The sequence below is a fragment of the Notamacropus eugenii genome, chromosome 2 (assembly GCF_028372415.1).
Source record: "Notamacropus eugenii isolate mMacEug1 chromosome 2, mMacEug1.pri_v2, whole genome shotgun sequence".
In the NCBI taxonomy this organism is placed as follows: Eukaryota; Metazoa; Chordata; class Mammalia; order Diprotodontia; family Macropodidae; genus Notamacropus; species Notamacropus eugenii.
This window is the reverse complement of record NC_092873.1, coordinates 437134281-437159010: the sequence shown is the minus strand read 5'-3', so window position 1 is coordinate 437159010 and position 24730 is coordinate 437134281. Positions and strand designations below refer to the sequence as shown.

Genomic DNA, 24730 nt, shown 5'->3' with positions numbered 1-24730 from the left:
GAAAAGAGAACAACTTTTATGTGAAGCTACTATGTTGCTTTTTGATGATCTTAAGATCTCAGTGGATGTGGTGATTGCTGCATCTCATCTAGAGTCTGGCAACAAAGTAGAACCTTCTATTGGAAACCATGTGTCCCAGGTAGCTGATAACATAGGTCAAGCCTCTAAAAATGAATACTGCTTTTTCTACTGCATGGGTTCTGGAAAATTCTGAAAAATCTGCCTGATAATGCAGGTTTGTCTGTCATTAGACCTGTCTGGCCTCATTCCATACCATATGTGTCCTGAGTTGTTAATGGGATGGGTACCTGGGATGGCAACAGCAACATTTTGGGGTTGTCATCAAGAAAAGGGGAGGTTGCTTATAAACTTCCCTATTTTAAAACTTTTTTTTTTTTTTGCATTGGAAGACTAATAGTCTCCCTGAAATGAAACTACTGGAAATAGGATGATTTTGAAAGAAAATGGAAATGAAATTATTTGTCCTGTAGGTGTTTTAATTTGACTTCTGCCGTGTTCACCTTTCTCTTTGCAGAGCCAAACTAGAAGCTTACTGTACAAAAACAGTGCCAGCAGTGGGTATGGGCTCACTTGTCCAGTTGGCATAAGATCGCTTACCTCTTGAATTCAGTGATGATTAATCAGAACATCTTGGTTGAATGCTAACTTTGCTATTTAGTAGCCAGGTGATGTTGAACAAGTCACTCCTAACTTTGTTTCCTCATCTTGTAAAAATGGGGACAATAATACCTACCTCACTTGGTGAGGTAAGTGCTTTCCAAACCTTTAAAGCACTGCGTGTGGGCTGTCGTTGACTCCTGTGGCTTTAGATGTGCAATTTGCCCAGCTACTATTTCTAGAATCTCAGTGAAAGGATTTGCTTGTCTCAAAGCCTTTACTTTGAAGAAGCTTCTGCCTTCTTCCCCACACCCAAGTGCTTGTGGTGGTTATAGGTAATGGAATGTTTTGGCCTGCAGGTTGAACACTTGTCCTTTTCAGTTTTTTCTATGAATTGTCCTCCAGGAGAGCCAGTCTGGGTAAAAGGGCCTATGATTTTCCCCCGAGAGATGGGCATGTCTTCTGACTCATTGGGTTTTGAATCACATTCAACTCCTCCCCACTTCCTTCCTAAAACAGGAAAATGAAATGACATAGGAAATATTTTTGGAGAAGGGAAAAAGGAGAGCAAGGCTCTATGTGCCAAACTTCTGCTGCATAAACTAGTATTTGCTACTGAAATAGAACATGTTATGTATATATTTATAAATACATATGTACACAGTGCTGCACGTATATAAAAAATCTTCACACTGAGAGCAGTGCTCACTGGGTATTCTTAATGGGTTCTGTAGGCACCCACAACTCAGATGAGTGGGGAAGAGTGGTGGCACCAGAAAGGGGGAACCCGCGTGATGGCAGGGAACCTAGGGATCCCCAGGGTTCAGGAAGGGGAGCAGCGATTCCAGCGGGGGGACCCCCACCCGTGCCCCGGGGAGTATGGTCAGTGCATCAACAAGGGGTGGATGGGCACAGCAGGCCTCCCGGAAGAGCTGGGGCAGTGCCCTGTTCACTCCCCCTTCCATCCTGGCACCGCCGACTGGCACTTGAAAATCAAGTTTTCTCACCTGATCTATGGGTCTAATCCCCCGCCCCAAGCTGGGGCAAGTGCTGGACCAGGGAGCAAGCCTGAAATGCCAAGACAGCAAACCCTAGGGTTTAGCTGCCACGTTGGGGTGGGGGCTGGGAGGGGCGAGGTTGGGAACCGCACCCCCAGCACTTGGCCCCCAAACACCCAAATTGATCCCTACCTGGCCAGGGGGCCGCCAAGATGGCGCCAGAAGCTCCACGACTCTCGTCACGTGCCCGGGGCGGGGTCTAGGGCAGCTCCGCCTCCCGAGGCGTGGACATGCTAATATACGTGGCTGGGGGCGGGGCCTCGGGCCGGGCACCGGCTGAGGCTGCAGCCAATTCGGCTCGGGCTCGGCTCCCTCGGACGTGCCGGGCTCCCGCGGCCGGGGGCGGCTCCCTGTTGCCTGTGAGCGGCGCTGGCGGCGGCTGCAGGTGAGGGCCGGGCCGGCAGCGGCGGGGCAGGGTTCTTCGTTTCCCTTCCTCCCCCCCACACCCTCCTACCCCTCCAGGCCTAATAACCCCTGCGGGCTCTGGCCTGGTCTGGTGGCGCGGGTGCCCGCCGCATCCTAGGACCCTGGCCGCCAGGTGCTGACTCGGCCCCTCCTGCCGCCCCTCCGGCTCCTTGCCCTTGAGGAGTGGGGGTAGGGTGGTAGGTGGGGAGGGGGATGATACAGGGAGAGCTGGGTCGTCGATTCCTCCCTACCCTACCCCAGTGACCCCCGCCTCCAGCCCTACCAGTCCGGGGGTGGGAAGGGGAGATGTGGGGGTCGTAGTGGACAGCGCCACCCTTGCAGGAAGCTCAACCTGGCATCAGCTCAGCTCTCCAGGCAGGCCAGGCCCTGGGGAGTGTGGGGGGTGTGGGGCGGGTCTCGGCCAGGAGCTCGTTCCCGCACACTGCCTGCCCGCATTTGTCTAGCCTGTGCTTTTTCTGGGTAGCAATGCCCTCCCTCTCTGCAGTGCTGACGATGGGAAGGGGGGTCCTGCTGGCCAGCACTAAACGGGGGTCTTGGGGGTCCTTGAACATGTGGGGAAAGTGAGAATCAGCTGCGATTCGGGTGTATGTATGTGTTTCGTGGAGGGTTCCTGTGCCAGATGGGGGAGGGGGAGAAAAAGAAGACGGGGTGAAAAGACCGTAAATGTGATTTATGGTTTTTTCGGTGGTGGGGGTAGGAGAAAATCGGGGATCATGGGAGAGGAGAGAAGGAAGTGCCACTAGAAGGTGATGTCACTCTCCTGGGAAAGACTTGTGGTGGACCCCACTCCCAGCTTCCCTTCCCGATGTCTACCGTTTAATGGTGTGGAGGAAAGAGGGGTGATGAGAGAAGTATTGCTCAGGTTTTATATCCCTTCCACTTAGGAAGATTAAAGGACTTGGGCTTGAAAGTGGTCCCTTGGGGCTGCCTTGAAGTCACCTCCGAGGACACCTGGTCTAGAACCTCAAGCGCCCCATTATGTGTATGTGTATGAGTGTGTGTTTAAAGAGCAAAATGTACTTTCATCCAGTCTCCCCTTTCCTGTGTTTGGATGTAACGGGTCAAAGCAGAGAGAGAGGACCCCATCGTTTCAGCAGGCTTTTGGGATACTCCCACAGTATAGCTGGCTAGGCATTCCTGGGGAAGCTGTCCTGGCTGGAAGGACAGGCCTGTATTAATTTTTTCCCCCCTCTTCCGTCGTTTTCCAAGGCTTTGTCCTGCAGCTCCTTAATGCCTGAATTTAATGGCATCTGGAAGTAACCAGATGATGAATGGTGCAAAGGTTATTAAGGGCCAAGAATTCACTAGGCATGGAGCACAGATGACATCTCTGGAAGGAGGAAAAATATGGGGGAGGAAACAGGGTTGGGGGAGAGGGGCAGAATGGCAATTGTACTTGTTGGCATCAAGGATACTGCTGTGAAACAGAATATCATGATGTCATAACCGTGGGGGTGGCATCAAATCTGGGGCTTGAGGGTGGGTGGAATGCCAGACACCCAAGTATCATCTAGGATCTGATTGCTGTGGTCTAGCTGAAGGAAATTGTAGCTGGGGGCCATTTGTTGTAAATTTTTAGGACTTTAGAGGACAGTGAAGGTGGGGAAGGGAACAAGATCCCCATGATAATGACAGTAAGAGAAGCCACTGTGATAAATGAGCACCTTTATGCAGGACCTGGTACAGGTGTCCAGTAGAGCTGGCACTCTGAGGGAGAATTGTTTTGGCTCATGTGCTTGGAGTTTGAGAAAGCTAGCTGAGATCTTCTTCAGCCAAAGACTCTGTCCCTTAGAGCTTTTGGCTCTCTCATGTTGAATTGGCAAATAGCTGGAGCTAGGAAAATGAGGTCTAATAGGGGTGTGAATTTTGGTGATAGGCTTGGCATTTAGAGTCTGGAGTGTGTGTGGGGGAATGAGGGTAGGGTGGAGAAAGCTCTTATAAAGTTCTTGTCTCAGATAGGAAAATGAGAGGAATGGGCAAAAAGGAGTGTTTGTGTGTATCAGGGCCACAGGAAGTCACCATCTGTCCTCTTCTCTGTCCTGAGAGCTCACTGACCTATAATTAGCTACAGAGGACATGTGTGGTGTTGGTTTTGGACGACTGTGGTGCTGTGGGTAGCAGGGTACAGAAAGCTCCTGGTTCTAAGGGGAGCTGACTTGACTCCTAGGATCATATGAAGCAGTGGGTACCATCATAGGACTTAGAGCTGGAAAATACCCTAAAGATTATTTGGTCCAGGTCCCTTGAGGATTTTATTAATGAGGAAATTGAAGCACCCTTCCCCTTCCCCCCCAAAAGAGGAAGTAACTGGCCACAGGCAGCAGTAAGTGGCAAAGCCAGAATTCAAACCCAGGTCATGTGAGTCCACTTTACCACTTTCATTAGTGAGTCACTTCAACAAACATTTATTGAACACCTACTGTGTGTAAGGCAACATTTTAGGCAGGCTAGATAGACAAGAAAACAATAAAGGAAGTCTTCAAGGAACTGATACTCTAGTGGGGGTGACATATGATGTGTTCTATAAGAAAATACAAGGTAATTTGAGAAGGAAGGGTGAACACTAACAAATAGGTAGATCTGGGGAGACTGGAGAGGTAGGAACTGAGTTGAGCCTTCAATAAAGGTTAAGATCTTGGCATGCTGCCATGAGAAGGAAATGTATTCCAGGCATTAAAGACTTCTTGAAGATTATAATGCATGGAAGAAGAAAATTGAGTGTAAATTTTGGGGAACACCCCAAATATAGAAAATGAATGAATTTGGGGACTAGTTTGGCTGGGAAATGTATCAAGAGGAATAAAGTCATAACTGGTCAAGTAGATGGGAGCAAAATTGTGGAGGGCTTTATGGGAGCAAAATTGTGGAGGGCTTTAAATGCTGTGTTGAGGGAGTTATGTTGCTGTAGAAAACAAGATCCTGAGCCAGCAGAGAGCCTTGGAAGATTTTAGATCAGGGACATGGAACATTTTCAGATCTAGGATGTTTTGGCCACTGTATAGAGGATAATTTGGAGAGGGGAGAGGTTGGAAATTGGGAACCCATTTAGCAGGTGGTTGCAATAGTTCAGGCAAGAGGTGATCAGGGTTTGAACAAGTTGGTGGCCATGTGAATAAAAAGGAGATGAATTTTTGGAGGTACTTTAAAAAGTAGAGTCAACAACAGTTGGCAACTGATTGGATCTGAAGAGTGAGGGAGAGGGAAAAGTCCAGGTGAACTTGGATCTTATGGATCCTAGGATTCAGAAGAGTAGTGGCGCATTCAAGAGAAAGAGGGAACTTTAGAGGAAGGGTATGAGTTAGAAGTGAGATGAGTTTTTATAGAAAAAATAATGAAGCTGTGATGAGATACAATGAGGATGTGATGAAAAGAAAAATGGGAAAAGGGTTAAAGGAAAGAGGCTGACTAGTTTAGGAGAGGTTTGCTGCCCTGTACCGGAAGGAAATGTTATTTATAGGGGAAACCCAGGGAGCTGTGGTTGGAGGACAGGGTTAAGGAAGGTCTGACAAATGTCAGAGGTGGCAAAAGCTGTCACTGAGAGAAGGAATAGGGGTTCCTAGGTAGAGAATTTTGGAAGAGATCTTAGGTGCCTTCTCATGCAACCTCTTCATTTTATAGATGAGGAAACTGAGGCATAGGGAAGTTGCTAAGTGGTTTGACCAAGGTCTTGCAGGTATTAAGCAGCAGAACTGGGATTGGAACCCAGGTCATCTGGGACATGTGTAGTGGGAGAGAAGTGAAAGTCACATAGCTTGGCCATGGATCCCTTCTTTTGCCTGATACCAGGAATCTCCATTCCCAGAACCATGAAGCTAGGTTAGTCAATGAAGGATGTTTTTGGAAATGAAAGAGCATTTATTTCCTGTGATCTCCTATGGTTTACTGAAGATATCTACTCTCTTTTCCTAGCCACAGTAGATTTCTAACATTTTTTAAAAAATATTTTATTGGTGATTTTTTTCTAACACTGTTTTCTCCCCATATCCACAGAAAATTTTGTTTTCTTACAATAAAGAAGTACATTTAAGCAGAAATAGGCATAAAGGCTTTGTTTGAAAACATGTACCTCATTCTGCATGAATCCACCATCTCTCTCCAGAGAGACATAGGTCCTGAGGAGAGAAGCATGTCTGACTATGACACTACTTCCTACATAAATTTCAAGTTGCTTTTCAAAATGTTTGTTCTGATTCACAGCTCCACCAACAATGCACTAGCATTTCTATCTACTCATAATCCCATCCATCCAACATTGACTATTCTCATCTTTCCCATTTTTCTGGATGTGAGGTAAAACTTCAGGGCTGTTTTGACTTGCATTTCTCTTGTTATTAGTGATTTAGAGTAGTCATTAGTAGTTTGCAATTATTTTTAGAACTGTTCTTCATATCCCAACAAAGAATTTCAAGATATTTGAGAAGAATCCTTTTGAGTTTAGAAGTGTGTGTGTGGGTTAATATTACGGAAGAAATTCCCTAGGAAGTAGGCCTGGAAGGAAGAAATGGATTTTGAGTGGTGATATGGGGCAAGTGCAGACATTTAGGTTGGCCTCTGAGAGTCCAGATGAAAAGTGGAGTAAGATGAAATCCTGGAGCATCAAGTTTGGCTGGAACACAGAGTGTGTGATGGGGACTCATGTGAAAAATGGGTGGAGGGTTGGGTGGCCCTGAATGCTAAGGCATTTGTGGTATAGTGGAGTCAGAAATTCTGCCTCAATACTTCCTAGCTCTTTGACCCTATGCAAATCACTTCACCCCTGGAATCTCAGTCACCTCACCTGTAAATTGAGGATGCTACTTGCCACACTTACCTCATAAGGTGGTTGTATGGAACAGATGAAATAACATAAGTAAATGACTTTGCAAACCTGAAAGCCTATCCAAATGTGAGCTGTTTATTTTATCCTATAGTCATTTGGGTTTTACAGCAGGGGTCAGTCTTTAAGGAAGATTATTTGGGGAATGGTTTGGAAAGGGGAGAAAAGAAGGCAGGAATGTCATTAGGTCATGATCACCAAGACAGGAGATTGATGTTCAGCCATTTTTCAGTTGTGTCTGACTCTTCATGACTCCACCTGGGGTTTCCTTGGCAGAGATATTGGAGTTGTTTGCTATTTCCTTCTCCAGCTCATTTTACAAATGAGGAAACTGAGGCAAATAGGGTTAAGTGACTCACCTAGAGTCACACAGCTAGGAAATGTCTAAGGCCAGATTTGAACTCAGGAAGATGAGTCTTCCTGACTCTAGACCTGGCCCTCTGTTCATTTGGCCACCTAGCTGTCCCTGGAGATAGATAGGTCTTTAAAAAGTGTCAGAATGGGCACTTAATAAATGATTGCTGGATTGGGATCAGCAGGGCTGGGCAACTGATTAGATGTGGGATTAAAAGAGGGAAAAGAATTAAAAGTGGCACAAGGGTTGCTGGTTTTTTTGTGTGTGTGTGTTTGGATGACCTCTTCCATACAGTAGCCCTTCAGTTATTTGAAGATAGTTACTATCATGCCCTGCCCCCAAATCTTCTTTTCTCTTCTCTAGGCTAAACATGCCCAATTTCTTCAACTGATCTTCCTGTGACAATCCTATCAACTAGATAGGGCATCTGCATCCTAGACAGTTGGGCACAGGGCTATATAGTAATACTACTACTAACAATAGTACTCTACTTGGTCTCCCTGGTTCAGGTTTCACCTTTTTCCCATCTGCCTTCCAAACAGCTGATAAACTGATATTCCTAAAGCACAGATCTGAAATAGGTAACTTTCCTACTCAAGAAGCTTTAGTGGCTCCCTTGTTGCCTCTAGAATGAAATAGAAACGTCTCTGTTTGGCATTTAAAGCCCTTTTCTCCACTGATTTCACATCATTCTCCCTCTCAAACTCTGCTCCAGCCCAACTGGTTTTACGTGTTATCCTTTTATGTGATATTTCGTTTCCCCCTGTCTGTACCTTAGCATAGGCTGTCCCTCATGCCTGGAATGCTCTCTCTCCTCACCTTGGTCTTTTGGAAAAACATAGCCTCATTCAAAGCTTAACTCCAGGGTTGCCTCCTAGAAGAGGCCCTCTCTGAGCCTCCCAGCAGATTGTGCTTTCTCCTATCTCCACAACTGCTTTGTAATTACTTTGATATTTTGCATTTGTTTATCTGTATACACATCATTCCTTCCAATTACAAGGTAAACTCCTTGCAGGCAGGGAACATTTCCTTTTTTGTTTCTTGTACCCCTGGCACATGTCTGGATACTCAGTTAAATCTGGAGTCTTATTAGTCTTTTTGCATTGGCTATTCTCTCCAGTGATGCTGTTTATAATCCATCCATGCCTGTCCTCCTGCCCACATCTTGGCCACAGGGGCTGTGCCTGACATGCTGAAGACCTTCATCACTTTTTCCTGACATTATAAGGATACCATAGAGGTTACCAGGCTATTACTGCTTGTCTGTGCTTGTCCACAAATAGCTCATCTTCTCTTCTGATCATGCATTTCTTTGATGACATCCTTTGCTCTGGTTCTCTTTTGGAATTTCTTATTTGTTATAGTTTGCTGACTGTTTGCTCCCACCATTTATTGCCCTCTGTGGTACTCTTTTTTAATTCTGGGGAGATTGTTCTATCTTGTGTTTTTCAGGAATATAGCCAAAATGTATTGGCATTAAAAAGCTGCGTCTTTATTTTGGGAGAAGTCTGGAGTCATTGAAAGAGTTTTTTGCAATGTTATGAAGGCAGTCCTTTCCACTCCTCTTTCTGTTTAACTCTAGCTCCAATTCACTGTATTTGTCTATGTACATGTAGGTGTATGTGCATGTTCATGTAACACATACATCATTGATACACATATGGTCAAGGGCCATTAGGTGGTTGTCTACTTGCGTGTCATATTCTGGGTAATAGACATTCTTTATCCACTTGGTTTTTCTTGCTTGGATGGTCAGGCCAAACTCTTTTGAATGGTCATGGATCCCTTCCAGGAGGCTCTGCAGTGTTATGGGGTTTGATATAACTAACGTGATGCTGTTTGATAACAGAAGATCTGGAGGACCTCCCCATCCTTAAAAAATTGCTCTTTAACTTAGGCTTTTCACTGGATGTCTTTTATCACAGTGGCAAATACTTTTGGAAAGCACCTACTCTTTGTTTAGTATCTTACCTTATGCTTGTGATTAGAAGATTGTTGAACAAGGTCATGTCTATGATATGTCTTATGAGGAATCTTGAATGATTTTTATGCGTAGATGGGAGGTACCTTGTTAAGTCTCTTTTTACCCCTCTAGCAAACAAAATGCTTTTTAGAACATCAACAAAAAATAATTATAATGGAATCTTGTATCCTAGTTATATGACAGTAAAGGTGTAGTCCACTGTGGAATATCACTTGCAAAAGCCTGCCTGTTCCCTTCTAATATTCTCATCAAGGATGCCCTTGTAGATGATTCTCATAAAAATTTAATGTAGATGGGAAATAGGCATATAGGTTGGTAGTTGTTGATGAGTTCTCTTTTTTCAGTATTAATGAGGCCTAAGATTTTTTCCCATTCATTTAGCATCTTCTCCTTCAGATATATTGTGAATCAATTCCTCAGTGCCTCTTAATTGAGTCTCCTCTAGCCTTTTGTACACTTGGTATAATATGGCTGCTTTTTTCTTCACTTTGTTCTCTTTAGTGCTATTTCTGTTTCCTCCATAAGCACATCTGGGATGATTATGTTCGAGTCCAAGTGTGGCAGCTGTATTGTTCTTGTTGGGGAGGACAGCTTATCATAAAAGGACAGTTTATCTTTTCCATTTTTTTTTGGTTTGTTGATTTCTTTCCATTTTTATTCTTATGTATCACCTCTTCTGGACTCACTCCCCCAAACTCAGCTAGCAGGTTAGGTCCTCAGAGAATGACTACTTTTCCTCTCAGGGTTCTTTGAATAACCCTGAGGGACCAGAGTTTCTTTTATTCATGGGCCCCCATTGGCTGCTCCCCCAATACTGATCAACTAGTTGATATCAATTAGCTTTTACAAAGGGCTATTTGCTAAGAAGGTATAGCAAGGACAGAAGTATACAAACATCCCTTCCAAACTCAGGAATGTAATTTTTTTAGGATAGTGGGCTTAAGCTTAAAGTGGTTGATATAGAACATTCCCTCCCAACCCAAAGACTCTTCCCTCCCCCTTTTACACACACACACACACACACACACACACACACACACACACACACACACACACAGTCATTGGGAGAGTGGCCTCAAATTGGGAGCACAAAAGATACTGAGGAACCCAGGTGGGGAACCTATGGGGCTGAGTGGTACCTCACAACTTCTGACCCTAGGAATCCTTTTCTCCCTTCTGTGGATCCCTACCAACTTTGCTTGGGGGGGCAGGTAGTGCCAGCTGGGCTGGCTTCTTCTAGTATTTGGTGTCTCAACTACTGGACTCTGCTCAATTGCTGTGTTAATCTAATCCTTCACTGTTTCTATTGACTCCAGTTGTCTCTGGATTGCTGGTGGAAGCTGGAATGGCTCTCCTAACGTTTCAGAACTCACAAGGGACCAAAAGGTCCCTTCCTTTTCTGTATACTCATTCATCTGAGATCAAGAAGGAGGAAACACAATAGAAACAGAGATGCCATGTACTCTGGAACGCATGATGTCTGGGTGAGAGATAGGGGAGTCTGCCCTTCCCCCATGTGGTGGCAGCTCACAGAAATTCTTCTCACTGGGAAGCTGCCAGGGAAAAAAGTGAGAGATCTTCTGCCTGAACCTTCTGTATACTCCTTCAATTCTGGCTGCTTAGCCAGTTAGAATGCCAGAATGCTGCTAGTCACTCACAGCCAGTAGTAGGCTCACTAAGCTGCCATGTGTTGGATTGAAGCCAGGTGGGAGATATAGCAAATGCTCTGTATAACCCACGAGGAACAGGCAAATCCACTAGTACTCTATGGACTGGGCCCTCATTGACTACTCTTGCATTACATTTAAATGCCCTTGGGATAAATGTGCTTAGTTGGATCTCTCACTAAGCATTTTTTAAACTGATTTTTACCTTTCACTGCTCCTCCGTGCTTTATGAGGTGATATTACTAATAATAATCCTTCATCATGAGGCCTTTTCTAATTCCCTCAGTTGCTGGCTTCTGCCCCCGTCCACATTACTTCATATATATTGTGTTTGTTTGTAAATATTTGTATGTGTTGTCTTCCTTGGTAGAATGTCAGTATCTCAAGGGCAGGGATTGTTTTGTCTTTATATGTCTAGCATCTAGCATAATGTCTGGCACACATAGGCACTTAATACATGCTTGATTGATAGACTGTGCTTCTCCATATGATTTTACAATAGGGAGTTTTGATAGAACTGATTTAGGAAACTCCCTGGATGAAAAGACTCCACTGTAAATTTGGATCAACACCTTCTTATCTTAGTATGGCTAAGTTAAGTGATTTTTCCAAGATTATGTGGCTAATATATGTCAGAAGTGGGACTTGATCCCAAGTCAGTCTTTTTCTGAGACTGGTTCTCCACTATACCATATTGACTCTTCAAAATCTTACAAATAAGTTGGGTTCTATACTGGCATTGCCTTTGGCTGCCCTCTCATTTTGAAAATCAAGTGTTTGCTTATTACTTTGTGTTTTAGGCTCTTTGGATTTGTTATATAAATTATTTTACATTGGTTAAATTGTGAAATTATTTTAATTGCTGTCAATGTCTTTTTTACTGTCCATTGTCCATTTTTCATTATCAGTAATTTGTTTGAATAGATTAGGGCTGACTTGCTTCAATTGCACAAGGTATCATTTTTAAATCTATTTTTTCTAGTTTTATACCCTTTTTGATCCTTGCTTGAACAAGTTATTTATCTGATTGCCCACAGATAACTGATTCAGGAATGATTTCCATACCAGTAACAAGCCTTTTCCTGTGTTTAAACATGATAAAATGGCAGTTTTTGTAATGTTATTTGGTACATAGTTCCAATGCCTAACCTTTCATGTTGTAGAAGCATGAAGTCTCTGTGTAGTCTACAGGTCTTTGACATCTTTCCTTCCTTGTTCCTGATTCATGTTCTCTAATGTCCATAACTATTTAGGTACTTAATAAATGCTTGTTGAATTGTGCTGGATGGGAGTAAATGGGAGCGTTTATTAACCACTTTGGCAGTTTACTTGGAAAGTTGAAATCAAAACCTGGATTGGTGCCCACCATGGGCTGACTGCCTCAGTTTCCTAGGTTCCTTGGAGGTGCAGATATTGCAGGTGAAGCTGTTTCTTTACCGTCGTCCTAACAGGAGAGTGACCAGTCTATGACCAGGCACTAAGTTCTGTTTTTCTTATTTTGTGTCTCCTCATCCCTACCTCCCAGTCCCTGTAGGTAGCTGGCAAAGAGCTGGTCTAGGATAAAGAAGGTTAGATCTAGAATTAGAATCTTTGCTCTGACCAAACAAGACACTTACTACCTGACCTTGAGAAAGTCACTTCATCTTATCTCATTCTGTAAAATGGGAATAATAACACATAGAATGCCTTCTTTACCTAATTGCTGTGGAAATTGCACTTTGTAAGTGGGGTGGGGAGAGTGGAGGGTGGAGCATTGTAATTAAACTGTGGGCATTTTGTTGTAGTGGGACCTACCTACCCATCTGGCAGCCTGACAAGGAGCCAGGCCCTTTGTGGTCAGTAGTGGCTGAGGCCAGGGTTGTCCACCCACTTGACATAAGAGAGAAATTACTTTTGGGAAGGCAGGAGAGATGCCTCAGTTTGGTCTCTTTTACCAAGAAAGGAGCCTGATTTCTTCCCTCCCCTTCTGCCCACCCTTCCCTACCCTGTACTGCTATCTCCCTGTTTCCTTTCCTTGGTTTCACAGTCTACCCACACTCCTCACAGGCAAAGCCCATTACAAATTGCCTGCTTTAAGGAGCTGGCAGCTTTCACCCCTGAATTAGGGCCCTGTAAGTGTTACTTAGAAACCACACTGGGGCTGGGGAGGCTTCTGTGAGGCTGAGATGATAATTGTGCTATTTAAAGCCAATGCCAGAGCCAATGCCTTATGTGGCCTCGGGAACTGCCTCTGTCCCCCCTGTATGGGAGAGGGCTGAAAGAAGGGGAACAGAATCTGTTCTGTTTTTCATGTGTGATTGTTCTACCCTCCTCCAGAATGTGCCTGGCCAGTAGAGAGATTAACAAACCAGTCTAGCTCCAGAGCAGGGTCACAAAGACACTGAGGGGTCTGGATACCAAGCTGCACAAAGAGCAGGTGAAAGAATGAGGGATATTTGTCCTGGAAAAGCGGAGACTGGAGAAAGGCAGTAGGGGCCAAGAAAGTTCTCTGAGCTGGTGTGTGGAAATCGGGTCAGACTTGTTCTATTTGACCCCAGAGGGCAGACCTAAAAGAGCTGGAGAGAAATTGGAGAGGCAGATTTAAGCTGGATATAAGGGAAGACTTCCTAACAATTAGAGCTGTCCCAAAGGAATTAGTGGCTTCCCCATCTTCAAGTCAAGTGAGAGGCAGTGTGGTGGCAGCAGGTGGTTCAGTGGAGAGAGGCTAGACCTGGAGTCTGGAAGTCCTGAGTTCAAATAACCATACCTACTTCCTGGGTTCTTGTGAGGATAAAGTAAGATATTGATTGTAAAGTGCTTTGCAAACCTTAAAATGCTATAGGAGTGTTAACTTCTATTATTATTGTTTATTAAAATGAAGGGGCTAGATTCACTGGCCTCTAAAGTCCTCTTTAGCTCTAAAATTATATTCTGGATGGACATTTGTCTGGCATGTTGTATGGAGGGGATTCCTGATGAGGTGCTGGTTGACTTCTGAAATCCCTTCTAGCTGTGTGAGTTTGAGTAATCCTGCCTTCCCTATAGTCTGGCAATGCCTTGTGGGCCCTGGAAGTTGAGTAAATATTAGCCTAGTGGGGGACCTAGAGTACAGGTCTATAGGACCCGATAGTCAAGTTGCCCATGATCAGCAATGTTTTGGAGGGAAGTGTGGCTTCCTGTGAAGTTAATGCTTAAGTATGGGATGTTTGGTTTCTCCCCGGTGAGATTTTTCTCCTTCCTTCAGGGGAACATCAGACATTCCATCCATGGATAGCCTTTGCCTTTGAGAACATGAATCTGGAGGTTCATCTTTGTGGGCTTTCCTTTCTCCAACATAGATTACAAGTTCTCCATGCCTTGGTAGGCAGTGATAGGACTTGCTGTGGCCAAGAAAAGAAACCATCCTCTCTACCCCTAAGCTCCTGGTAATGACTCTCTTTGTCCTTAGGCTGGTTTTTGGATCATAGACAGAGTCCGCCAGACCCATCTCAGTACCTTTCCCAGTGGACCTTGCTGGAATGACTTTCTAGATCCCAAGGTCCTCTCCTCTCCTCACCTTGCTGGTGCATGGGAGTAGAACTGGTACAGAGAATCTCTTAGAATTAGTGCTCACCTACATTTCTATAGTGCCTTATTAAAAAAAATTATCGATACATTTTGTTTTTAATTTGACTTTTATTTTCCCATTTATCCCTTATTCTATCTAGAGAACTATCCCTTTAATAAGAAGGGGAAAAAAGCAGTTCAGCAAAATTTACCAACACAGCAACTCAGTATACCATTATATTCAATGTTTAACTCCCATAGTTCCCCACTTCTGCAAAAAAGGGAGGGAAATACATTCATATCTCTTTTTACTCTGAAAACTACCTGTTCATACCTCTTGACCATTTACATCAACTGAAGTATAACTCTTGTAAATTTGACCGAGTTCTCTGTAGGTCTTACAAATGCGATCTTTATCAGGAAAACTTGCTGGAATGATTCCCTACTCCCCCATCTCCTGCTTCTCTTCTAATTATAGCTGCATTGATTTTGTTTGTACAAAACCTTTTTATTTTAATGTGATTAAAATTGTCCATTTTACCTCCTGTGAACATCTCACTTATATCTCTTGCTTGGTCGTGAATTCTTCCCCTGTCCATAGATCTGATGACATTTTCCACACTTCCCTAATTTGCTTATGATGCTGCCCTTTATGTCTAAATCATGTACTCATTTGGGCTTATTTTGGCAAGCAGGGTAAGATGTTGGTCTATACCTAGTTTCTGCCAGACTACTTTACATTTTTTCCAGTTGTTTTTGTCAAATAGTGAGTTCTTGCCCCCGATAGTTGAGATCTTCAGGTTTACCAAAAACTAGGTTACAATGTTCATTTTCTTCTGTATCATATCTCTTCTTTAGGGCCAAATTTGTCTGTTATAATTATATATGTTTCATAATTTTCACATCCATTACCTCTGATCGTCACTACACCCCTGTGTGATAGGGAGGGTTGATTGTGATTTTCCTTTTCCAAAGGTGGCAGTTGAAGTACAGAGGTGCCTAGTGATTTATCCAAGGTGTGGTTAGTGGCAGAATCAGGACCAGAACTCAGCTGTATTCATTATACCATGCTGCCAGAGGGCCTGAGATTTTATGGGTTACCCACAATCTCAGGCCCCTTATTTCCACAAAGACAGGCTCCAGAATGCCATTGAAAATATTCTTCTGGGAATAGGACAGGTAGGGTGGTGGTAATGGCTAGAGTACCTCAGATGCTTATTAGCTGTGTGACCCTTGGAGAGTCATTTAACCTCTTGGCACCTCAGTCTCACCATCTGTAAAATGGGGATAATAGCGTTGGTTACTTCCCAGGGTTCTTGTGAGGATCAAGTGAGATAATATATATAAAAAACTTTGTAAACTTTAAAGCACTCTATAGATGGTTGGCTATTAGTGCTAGCCTCTCATTCTTTTCTTTCAAAAAAAGTTTTGTGAACACCTTGGTTTTTATATCACCATTGTTTCTCAGTGTACTCTCTTCCTCCCTTCCTCTGCCACCTGTACAAGAAAGAGGAACCAGTAGATATAGCCACCACATTTGACATTGCATGCAACATTCTGTATCCATAGCCCCCCATTTCCGCAGTAGCATACTTCCTCAGCCTTTTCCCAGGGCCAGGATTGGTCATCACAGTTACATGATGCCGGGCTTCAGCTTCTTTATGTATCTGCATTAGTGCAGTCATTGTAGAGTGTCTTCCTATTTCTGCTTACTTCATTTATTCCTCATTGGGTCACATCAGTCTTTCCATTCCTCTCAATTCCTTGTGTTCATTGTTTCCTACAGCACAATAGTATTCCATTACATTCTCCTTCCACAGTAAGTTTAGCCATTCCTCAGGGGTGGGTCCCAACTTTGTTTCTACTTCTTTGCTATGAGAGTGATGTGACTAATATTTTGGTATATATAGGAACTTTCTTGTCTTTAATCTCCTTGGGAGTATGTGCCCAGCTCTTGGTTAAAGTCATCACTTCATTAGGGAGTTTGGGGTGTTCGTCAGTGTTACAGCTCCTACTCTCACAGTTTCAGGGGCAAATTGGACTCCATGGAGTGTGATGGTTATGGGGCCTGCTGTTGTCTGGGTTTGTGAAATGGCAGCTCTGGCCTCCCCCAGCCTCTTTTTAAAAAAAATTTATTTATTTAACTTTTAACATTCATTTTCACAAAATTTTGGGTTACAGATTTTCTCCCCATTTGTCCCCTCCCCCCACCCCAAAGCACCAAGTATTCTGATTGCCCCTATCACCAATCTGCCCTCTCTTCTATCATCCCTCCCTTCCCTTGTCCCCATCTTCTCTTTTGTCCTGTAGGGCCAGATAACTTTCTATACCCCATTACCTGTATTTCTTATTTCCCAGTGGCAAGAACAGTACTCGACAGTTGTTCCTAAAACTTTGAGTTCCAACTTCTCTTCATCCCTCCCTCCCCACCCATTCCCTTTGGGAAGGCAAGCAATTCAATATAGGCCATATTTGTGTAGTTTTGCAAATGACTTCCATAATAGTCATGTTGTGTAAGACTAACTATATTTCCCTCCATCCTATCCTGCCCCCCATTGCTTCTATTCTCTCTTTTGATCCTGTCCCTCCCCAAGAGTATTGACTTCAAATTGCTCCCTCTTCCCATTGCCCTCCCTTTCATCATCCCCCCCACCCTGCTTATCCCCTTCTCCCCCACTTTCCTGTATTGTAAGATGGGTTTTCATACCAAAATGAGTGTGCATTTTATTCCTTCCTTTAGTCGAATGTGATGAGAATAAGCTTCATGTTTTTCTCTCACCTCCCCTCTTTTTCCCTCCACTAAAAAGTCCTTTGCTTGCCTCTTTTATGAGAGATAATTTGCCCCATTCCATTTCTCCCTTTCTCCTCCCAATATATTTCTCTCTCACCACTTAATTTCATTTTTTTAAGATGTGATCCCATCCTATTCAATTCAGTCTGTGCTCTGTGTGTGTGTGTGTGTGCGTGTGTGTGTGTGTCTGTAGTCCCACCAACTACCCAGATACTGAAAAGTTTCAAGAGTTACAAATATTGTCTTTCCATGTAGGAATGTAAACAATTCAACTTTAGTAAGTCCCTTATGACTTTTCTTTGCTGTGTACCTTTTCTTTCTTCTCTTCATTCTTTTGTTTGAAAGTCAGATTTTCTTTTCAGCTCTGGTCTTTTCATCAAGAATGCTTGAAAGTCCTCGATTTCATTGAAAGACCATTTCTTCCCCTGAAGTATTATACTCAGTTTTGCTGGGTAGGTGATTCTTGGTTTTAGTCCTAGTTCCTTTGACTTCTGGAAGATCATATTCCATGCCCTTCTATCCCTTAATGTAGAAGCTTCTAGATCTTGTGTTATCCTGATTGTATTTCCACAATACTTGAATTGTTTCTTTCTAGCTGCTTGCAATATTTTCTCCTTGACCAGGGAACTCTGGAGTTTGGCTACAATATTCCTAGGAGTTTCTCTTTTGGATCTCTTTCAGGCAGTGATCGGTGGATTCCTTGAATACTTATTTTGCCCTCTGGTTCTAGAATATCAGGGAAGTTTTCCTTGATAATTTCCTGAAAGATGATGTCTAGGCTCTTTTTTTGATCATGGCTTTCAGGCAGTCCCATAATTTTTAAATTGTCTCTCCTGAATCTGTTTTCCAGGTCAGTTGTTTTTCCAATGAGATATTTCACATGATCTTCCATTTTTTCATTCTTTTGGTTTTGTTTTGTGATTTCTTGGTTTCTTATAAAGTCATTAGCCTCCATCTGTTCCATTCTAATTTTGAAAGAACTATTTTCTTCAGTGAGCTTTTGGACCTCCTTTTCCATTTGGCTAATTCTGCTTTTGAAAGCATTCTTCTCCTCATAGGCTTTTTGAACCTCTTTTGCCAATTGAGTTAGCCTATTTTTAAAGGTGTTATTTTCTTCAGCATTTTTTTGGGTCTCCTTTAGTAAGGTGTTGACCTGCTTTTCATGCTTTTCTTGCATCTCTCTCATTTCTCTTCCCAGTTTTTCCTCCACCTCTCTAACTTGATTTTCAAAATCCTTATTGAGCTCTTCCATGGCCTGAGCCCATTAAATATTTATTTTGGATGTTTGGGATACAGAAGCCTTGACTTCTGTGTCTTTCCCTGATGGTAAGCATTGTTCTTCCTCATGGGAAAGGAAGGGAGGAGATATCTGTTCACCAAGAAAGTAACCTTCTATGGTCCTATTTTTTTCCCTTTTCTGGGCATTTTCCCAGCCAGTGACTTGACTTCTGAGTGTCCTCTCCACACCCACCACACCTCCAGATCCGCCCAGCCAGTGCTTGGGGTCTGAGATTCAAATGCTGCTTCCCAGCCTCAGAGCTTTGGGCGGGGGAGGGGCTGCTATTCAGTGTGAGATTAAGTTCAGGTGCTCATGTGGGGGCAGGGCTGCTCCATGGGGCTCAGTTCCCTCAGGGGGTTTATGCAGAGACTTTCAACAATGGATCTGAGCTCCTGCTTGCTTTGGGAGCCCCTGTCAGCTGCTGCCTCTGCTGCTGCCTCCCTAGGGGGGCCTGGGTTATGGAGACACCCCACTCCCCTCTTGGTGAGCCAAAAAGACTCTCTCACTGACCTTTGCCGCTTGTGGGTGGAGAGACCTGTGCAGCTGCTGGAGATTCTGTCCCTGAAGCCTGTTTGGATCCGCTCCTCTCGGTGCTGCGTGGCCAAGGCAGGGCTGGGCTCTGCTCTGGGTCCAGGGCATGACAGACCTTTCGTGTCAGTTTTTCAGGTCTCTCTGGAGCAGAAATTTCCTCTGCTCCGTTGTTGTGTGGCTTCTGCTGCTCCAGAATTTGTTGGGAGTTCTTCTTTACAGGCATTTTATGGGCTGTGGGTTTGGAGCTAGCATATGTGTATCTTTCTACTCTTCCATCTTGGTTCCACCCCCCCGCCAGCCTCTTTTTGTCCAAAGACTAGAGCAGTGGATGTGGCCCTGCTTCAGGTCATCCTATCTCTTTCTGCTGTAGATCTGTTGGAGAGGGAGGAGGAATGCTTGTGGGTCTAGCCTTCTGACTGCCAAGTCAGGATAGGTGGGCAGGCACAGACAGGACATCCATAGTGGGGAGCAACCTAGGGCTTGCCTATACTGGTGCTGTCATTCCAGAAGAGCCACAGAGATCACTCTCAGCTCTGCGCCAGATCCATCTCTGATCTGCGGGCATCCATGTGTGCTAGAGAAGTAGTGTGATATAGGAGGAGCACTGAATTTGGAGGAGCCCTGTTAAAGTCCAAGCCCTTCTGCCCCGGGCAATCACTGCCCTTTTCTGGCCCTCATCTTTTCCTCATCTGTCAAAGAAGGGCTTTAGACTAGGTTATCTCGAAGATCCCTTATTCTAAGGTCTCTAAGGTGTATTCTTTTATTATGTGTGTATGTGTGTGTATGTATTTCCCCCTTTTGTCTTTTTTCTCATGTTCTGACTCTGTTGTCCCTTTCCATCCAATACATTGGATCTTTTCAGGGCCTCTAAAGAGGGCTGGCTGCCAAGGATTGACTCTACTTTAGCCTCCTTATCCTTCTAGTTAATATGTGTGTGCATTAAGAATATCACACAAACACAGATATACATTGTGAAATATTCACATTATATCATGTATGTGTGTAATACATGTATATTTATGCATGTGGACACACATACACAATATAGAAACATGCCAGCATAATACATATATTGCATATGTGAAAGAAAGAATGAATAAACAAAGCATCTATGAAGCACTTGCTGAATGCTGGGGATACATAGAGAAAAACTTCCTGCTTCCAATGAGCTTGTAAACTGGTGGGGGCGACAACACATCTGGAAGGTGAGCATACGCTTACATGTCTGTGTGGGAGCACACATGTATATTTACATGCATGTTTATCTTGTATGTACAGACACGTAAGGGGATGCAAACCTGCCTCTGCTGTTGATGCCTCAGTCACCCTTGGGCACAGCTCATTTCTCTTCTCTGGTGCCTCCTCTGTAAAGGTGGGGTTGGACTGGATTACCTCTGAGGTTCCTTTTAGCTCTGAATCCTCACGTCAATCCCAGGCAGACGTCAAAGCTGATGCTGCCCAAACTGAGACCCTGGCCCCCCTCCTCTAAGACAAGACCTTGGCTGTCAGCTGTTCCCTATCCCTCCTCTGGGGTGAGAGGAATTGTAGGAAATGCCCCCATGACATCCTAGCTTTGTTGGGTGGGTTTGGAGTCTGGTGTTTCCCCCATGGACTAGGTTCACCGTTATTGCTCTTTCCCACGTGAGGCCCACCCAGGTGTTGTGTGCTAGAGGCCAAGGGGTCCTCACTGGCTCTGTGCTGTCCAAGTACAAAGCACCTGCCAGTCTGGAGTCAGGTGACTCAAAAGGAAATTCTTATTATGGAGCACAAGCTGAGAGCAGGATGGTTCCCCACCCTTCCTCTGCTACCTCTCCACCACCCCTATCCCCTATACTTAGCTCCTTCCCAAACCCAGAGGAGAGAGGAGGAGATTTGGGATCCAAAGCTCATTGCCCTCCCCCCCCCCCCCCCGCCCCAGGACAGGGTGCTATATATTTTGGCAGGTTCCACAAGCAAGAATTGACTTGGGCTAGAGCCAGCTAACTAGATTATGAACATCTTGGCATGTCAGGGCTCTGTGCCTGCCCCAGTGCCCATCCTGTGCCCCTCTAGCATACGTTTTCTATGTGGTGCTGGTGTCTAGGGCTGGAGGCGTCCTATGACCTCAGGTATCCTCATCTAGGGGTGACTCTTGTGTCACCCAGAGCCCTTTTACTCCTTCGGTACTAGCATTGGGAAGAGATTGGATGGGGATGGAGAGACTGTGGGAAGATGCCACCTTCTATCTTCCTCCCTCCTCCATGAGCTCCCCCTCCCCAACTCCAGCGAGGACTCTGGGCAGCAGGCCGGCTGATGCTCCTCTGCCGCTGACTGAATCATTTCTATATTTGGCCAGTGAGCCACGTGGGTGGGGGAACCACTGCGGCTGCCCTTCTGACAGCTGCTGGGGGGAGGGGATAGGAAGGTGGGGATGAGCAGGAGAGACTGGGGCTGCAGGCAGCAGGCAAGTGTCTGGATTTCTCCACAGAGACGAGCATGGCTGCATTTGAGCAGTCCTGGAGAAGGGGCAGGCCCTGACCTCTCCCTTCCTTCTCTCTCACAGCCTTCACCCTATTCTTTGACCCCAAATCTTTGTCTCCCTTTGTCTTCTCACCCTTTGTGACTCCAAGGTATTCCCCCTTCCTTCTGGCACCAGATCCTTACATCTCCTTCTTCTCCCACAGACCTGGTCCAATTCAGTGCACTCTCCTTTGGAAATGATGGGCATCCCTAGGCCCAGCTGGGATTCTGCCAGGCCCCAGTGCGTGGTGTGAGAGGAAGGCATCCTTTCCAGCCCTGGCACCTCTGCTCATCATGGCCTTGCTCAACTGCTGTCCATTCGAGTGGAGACTCAGAGGGCCCAGCATCAGCCCTGGGAAGTGCCATCAGGCAGTTTGGCACCACCCTTCAGAGGCCTCCCAGGCACTGTGCTCCACCTGGAGCAAGAGCCATTGATGGCCTCAGCATGGGAGAACTCTCTACCTGCATATCCACCTGCCTGGCACTACCCACTCTAAGGCCTGTGAACTGGGTCGATCTGGAGGTGCCAACCCTGTGAACCCATTCCCCATCCCTAGGGATCCCTGACCATCCCAACCATGTGTGAAGTAATGCCTACCATCAATGAGGGGGACCCTCTTGGTCCCCCTCATGGTGCTGATGCTGATGCCAATTTTGAACAGCTGATGGTGAACATGTTGGATGAGCGGGAAAAGTTGCTGGAATCATTGCGTGAGAGTCAGGAGACCTTGGTGGCCACACAGAGTCGACTACAAGATGCTTTGCATGAACGGGACCAACTTCAGCGCCACCTCAACTCTGCCCTTCCCCAGGTAAGCTGCCTGCTGATTGGCTTTCAGCTTGGACAGTGTTGGCAGTCCAAGTCCCTGCCTGTTCCATTCTCCACCTCTACCCATCCCCAAGGCATTGGTAAACAGGCCTAAACCCTTCCCCCTCATTCCGCCTTCAATCCCGAGTTCCAATCCCAGGTGTGACCCTTAGCACCTGGGTGACTTGGGACAAAGCACTTCCCCTTTCTGGGCCTCAGAATGTGTAAAATGAAGCTGTTGGATCAGCTACCTTCTGAGGTCCCTTCTGTCTCTAAATTAGTGATCTCATTCCCTCCACCCCAGTCAACTAATTTAGTTTAATTTGTATACCATATACATGTGCCTTGAAAATTGATTTAACGTCCGTCCTCCTTTCATCCCTTCCCCTGATCTATTTCAAGCCTTGTAAATCAGTCTGGCATGACTACGCCTGGAAAAATGAAAGGTTGGGGGCTTCCTCAGCTGTGGGTTGAAGTTTTGATATAGGGGAGGGAACCCTTGGAGACGTTAACCACAACCCTAGGTGCAGTGAACCAAACCCGCCAGCAGGTGACACCCCAGGCTGGGAAGAAATTTGCCATTTGGACCCAATGGCCTGTGACTTACCCAACCTGGAATGGGGGTAGACTGTTTTCTGAGCACGGGGGTGGGTGCAGAAATTCTTGGTCATTGGGTATCTGGGCTTCTTTCCTGTGGATTGTCAGGGAGGTGAGATGTAAAGGGGATGGTTACTCTGTGCCCTGAACTACCACATCCTATATGAGCCTATCTGGTGTGTCAGAGTGTCCTCTCTGTGGCTCCTGTCCCTCCCCAGCATCCCTCTCCCCATTCTAGGAATGGAATCAGCTTTCAAAACTATTCACTGGATACCAGTGATCACTGAGCCAACAAAGGAATGAACCCAGGGTTAGGAGGAGAGATGATGAAGTTGGGGAAGGGGCACATGCATAATCTGAGGGTCCAGGGCAAGGGCCTCCTGTGTTGACTCTCTCAGATGGTCACAGCTTGTCCAGTCTCTTGGCCAGGGTTTATATAGTGTGGAGGCTGCTCAGGCACCCCACATGGGCTGCAGCTTCTCAGAAGACCCCTGCCTTGCCTGACTGGGGTTAGGGGAGTCACATGTGAGAACTCATGCTTTGCATGCGATGAGGAAACTTCAAGCCTGGCCCATGCTACTGCCCCTCCTTGGGTGACAGAGGTGAGAGGAGCCTGGGCCTGGAGAGCGAGGGGATGCGAGCACTGAGAGTTTCTTTATATTCTATCCTGAGAGCACTGGCCTGGCTAGTGGTCCTTGTTGGGCTCGGAGGCCTCCAGGCTGTGCCGTCTGGCTGCCTTCTTCTTAAAGACCTAGTGTGTGCAGAACCAAGGAGTTCAGAGAGGACGTGGATCTCTGTCCTCATGGAGTGAGTAGTCTAGTGAGTGTATAAGACACATACAAAGGTCACCATAGTAATCATTACAACAGCCATAGTAGTTACAGCTAGTTATTTATTTATAGTGTATTAGGGTTGGCAAAGCACTTTACAAATATCCCCTTTTCTCTTCCCAACAACCCTGGGAGATAGGTGCTATTATCTCCATTTATAGTTAAGGAAACCGAGGTCCAGGGTCACACAGCTAGTAAGTATTTAATACAGGATTTGAACTTGGGTCTTCAAGACTCCCAAGTCCGGGACTGCATCAACAGTACCACCAGTTTGCCTTTCATATGGAACAATATGTGATAAATGCATCTGAGAGGTACAAAATAGTGTTTTTCAAGGTCGTTTCTAATGGGAGGAGAAGCTGCTATAGAAGAGGCGACATTTGAGCTGGCCTTTAAAGGTGGTAGAGGGATTCAACAGAACAATACCAACAGCTGGAATTTATCTAGACCTTGAAGGCTCTCAGAATGTGTTCTCTACGACAAACCAGTGTGGCCAGTTGGAGAGAGTGAAGAGACAGCGTTCGAGGCAGAGAATGGCATGAAGGGAGGCTCTTGGCCAGGCAGTCTCCCTCCTTTGGCGAGAACCCTCCTCCCGTCAGTCTGTGACCAGACTCACGCTTGCTGCCTGTAACAAGAGCGTTTAAGTTTTTTTTTCTTTTTTAAACAAAACATTATTACTATCTTTTTATATCACCTGCATTTCCCAATATATCCCTTTCTCCCTGCTCTCAGAGATAATTCTTTATAATACAGGACAAAAAAGGAGGGGGGAGCCCTGTTAAACAAAAACTAATCAACAGATAGAAAAAGCCTAATGATATATGTAGTGTTCTGTACCCATAGAGTGCCTCCTTCTGCAAACAAGCAAGGGAGATACAGAAGGGCACTGTCTTCTTGGTAAGGGAACAAAGAGCTAGACTAGAGGCAGCATGACATATAGTGGAGA

The 24730-nt window shown here is 45.3% G+C and overlaps 1 protein-coding gene across 8 annotated transcripts in view; it reads left to right on the top strand.

Moving 5' to 3' along the window:
* Positions 1-53: 53 nt before the first annotated feature.
* The window catches only part of PPFIA4 (PTPRF interacting protein alpha 4), a 126906-nt gene continuing 102229 nt past the window's right edge, over positions 54-24730 (top strand). For all 8 annotated transcript variants that reach the window (XR_011975565.1, XM_072648159.1, XM_072648158.1 and 5 more), the window contains exons 1-2: positions 54-2061; positions 21714-22361. Coding sequence is in view for 7 of the 8 variants with exons in the window: in XM_072648159.1 (XP_072504260.1) it covers positions 22128-22361 (234 nt within the window). In the remaining variant the exon portion in view is untranslated. The remainder of the gene's footprint in view (positions 2062-21713; positions 22362-24730) is intronic.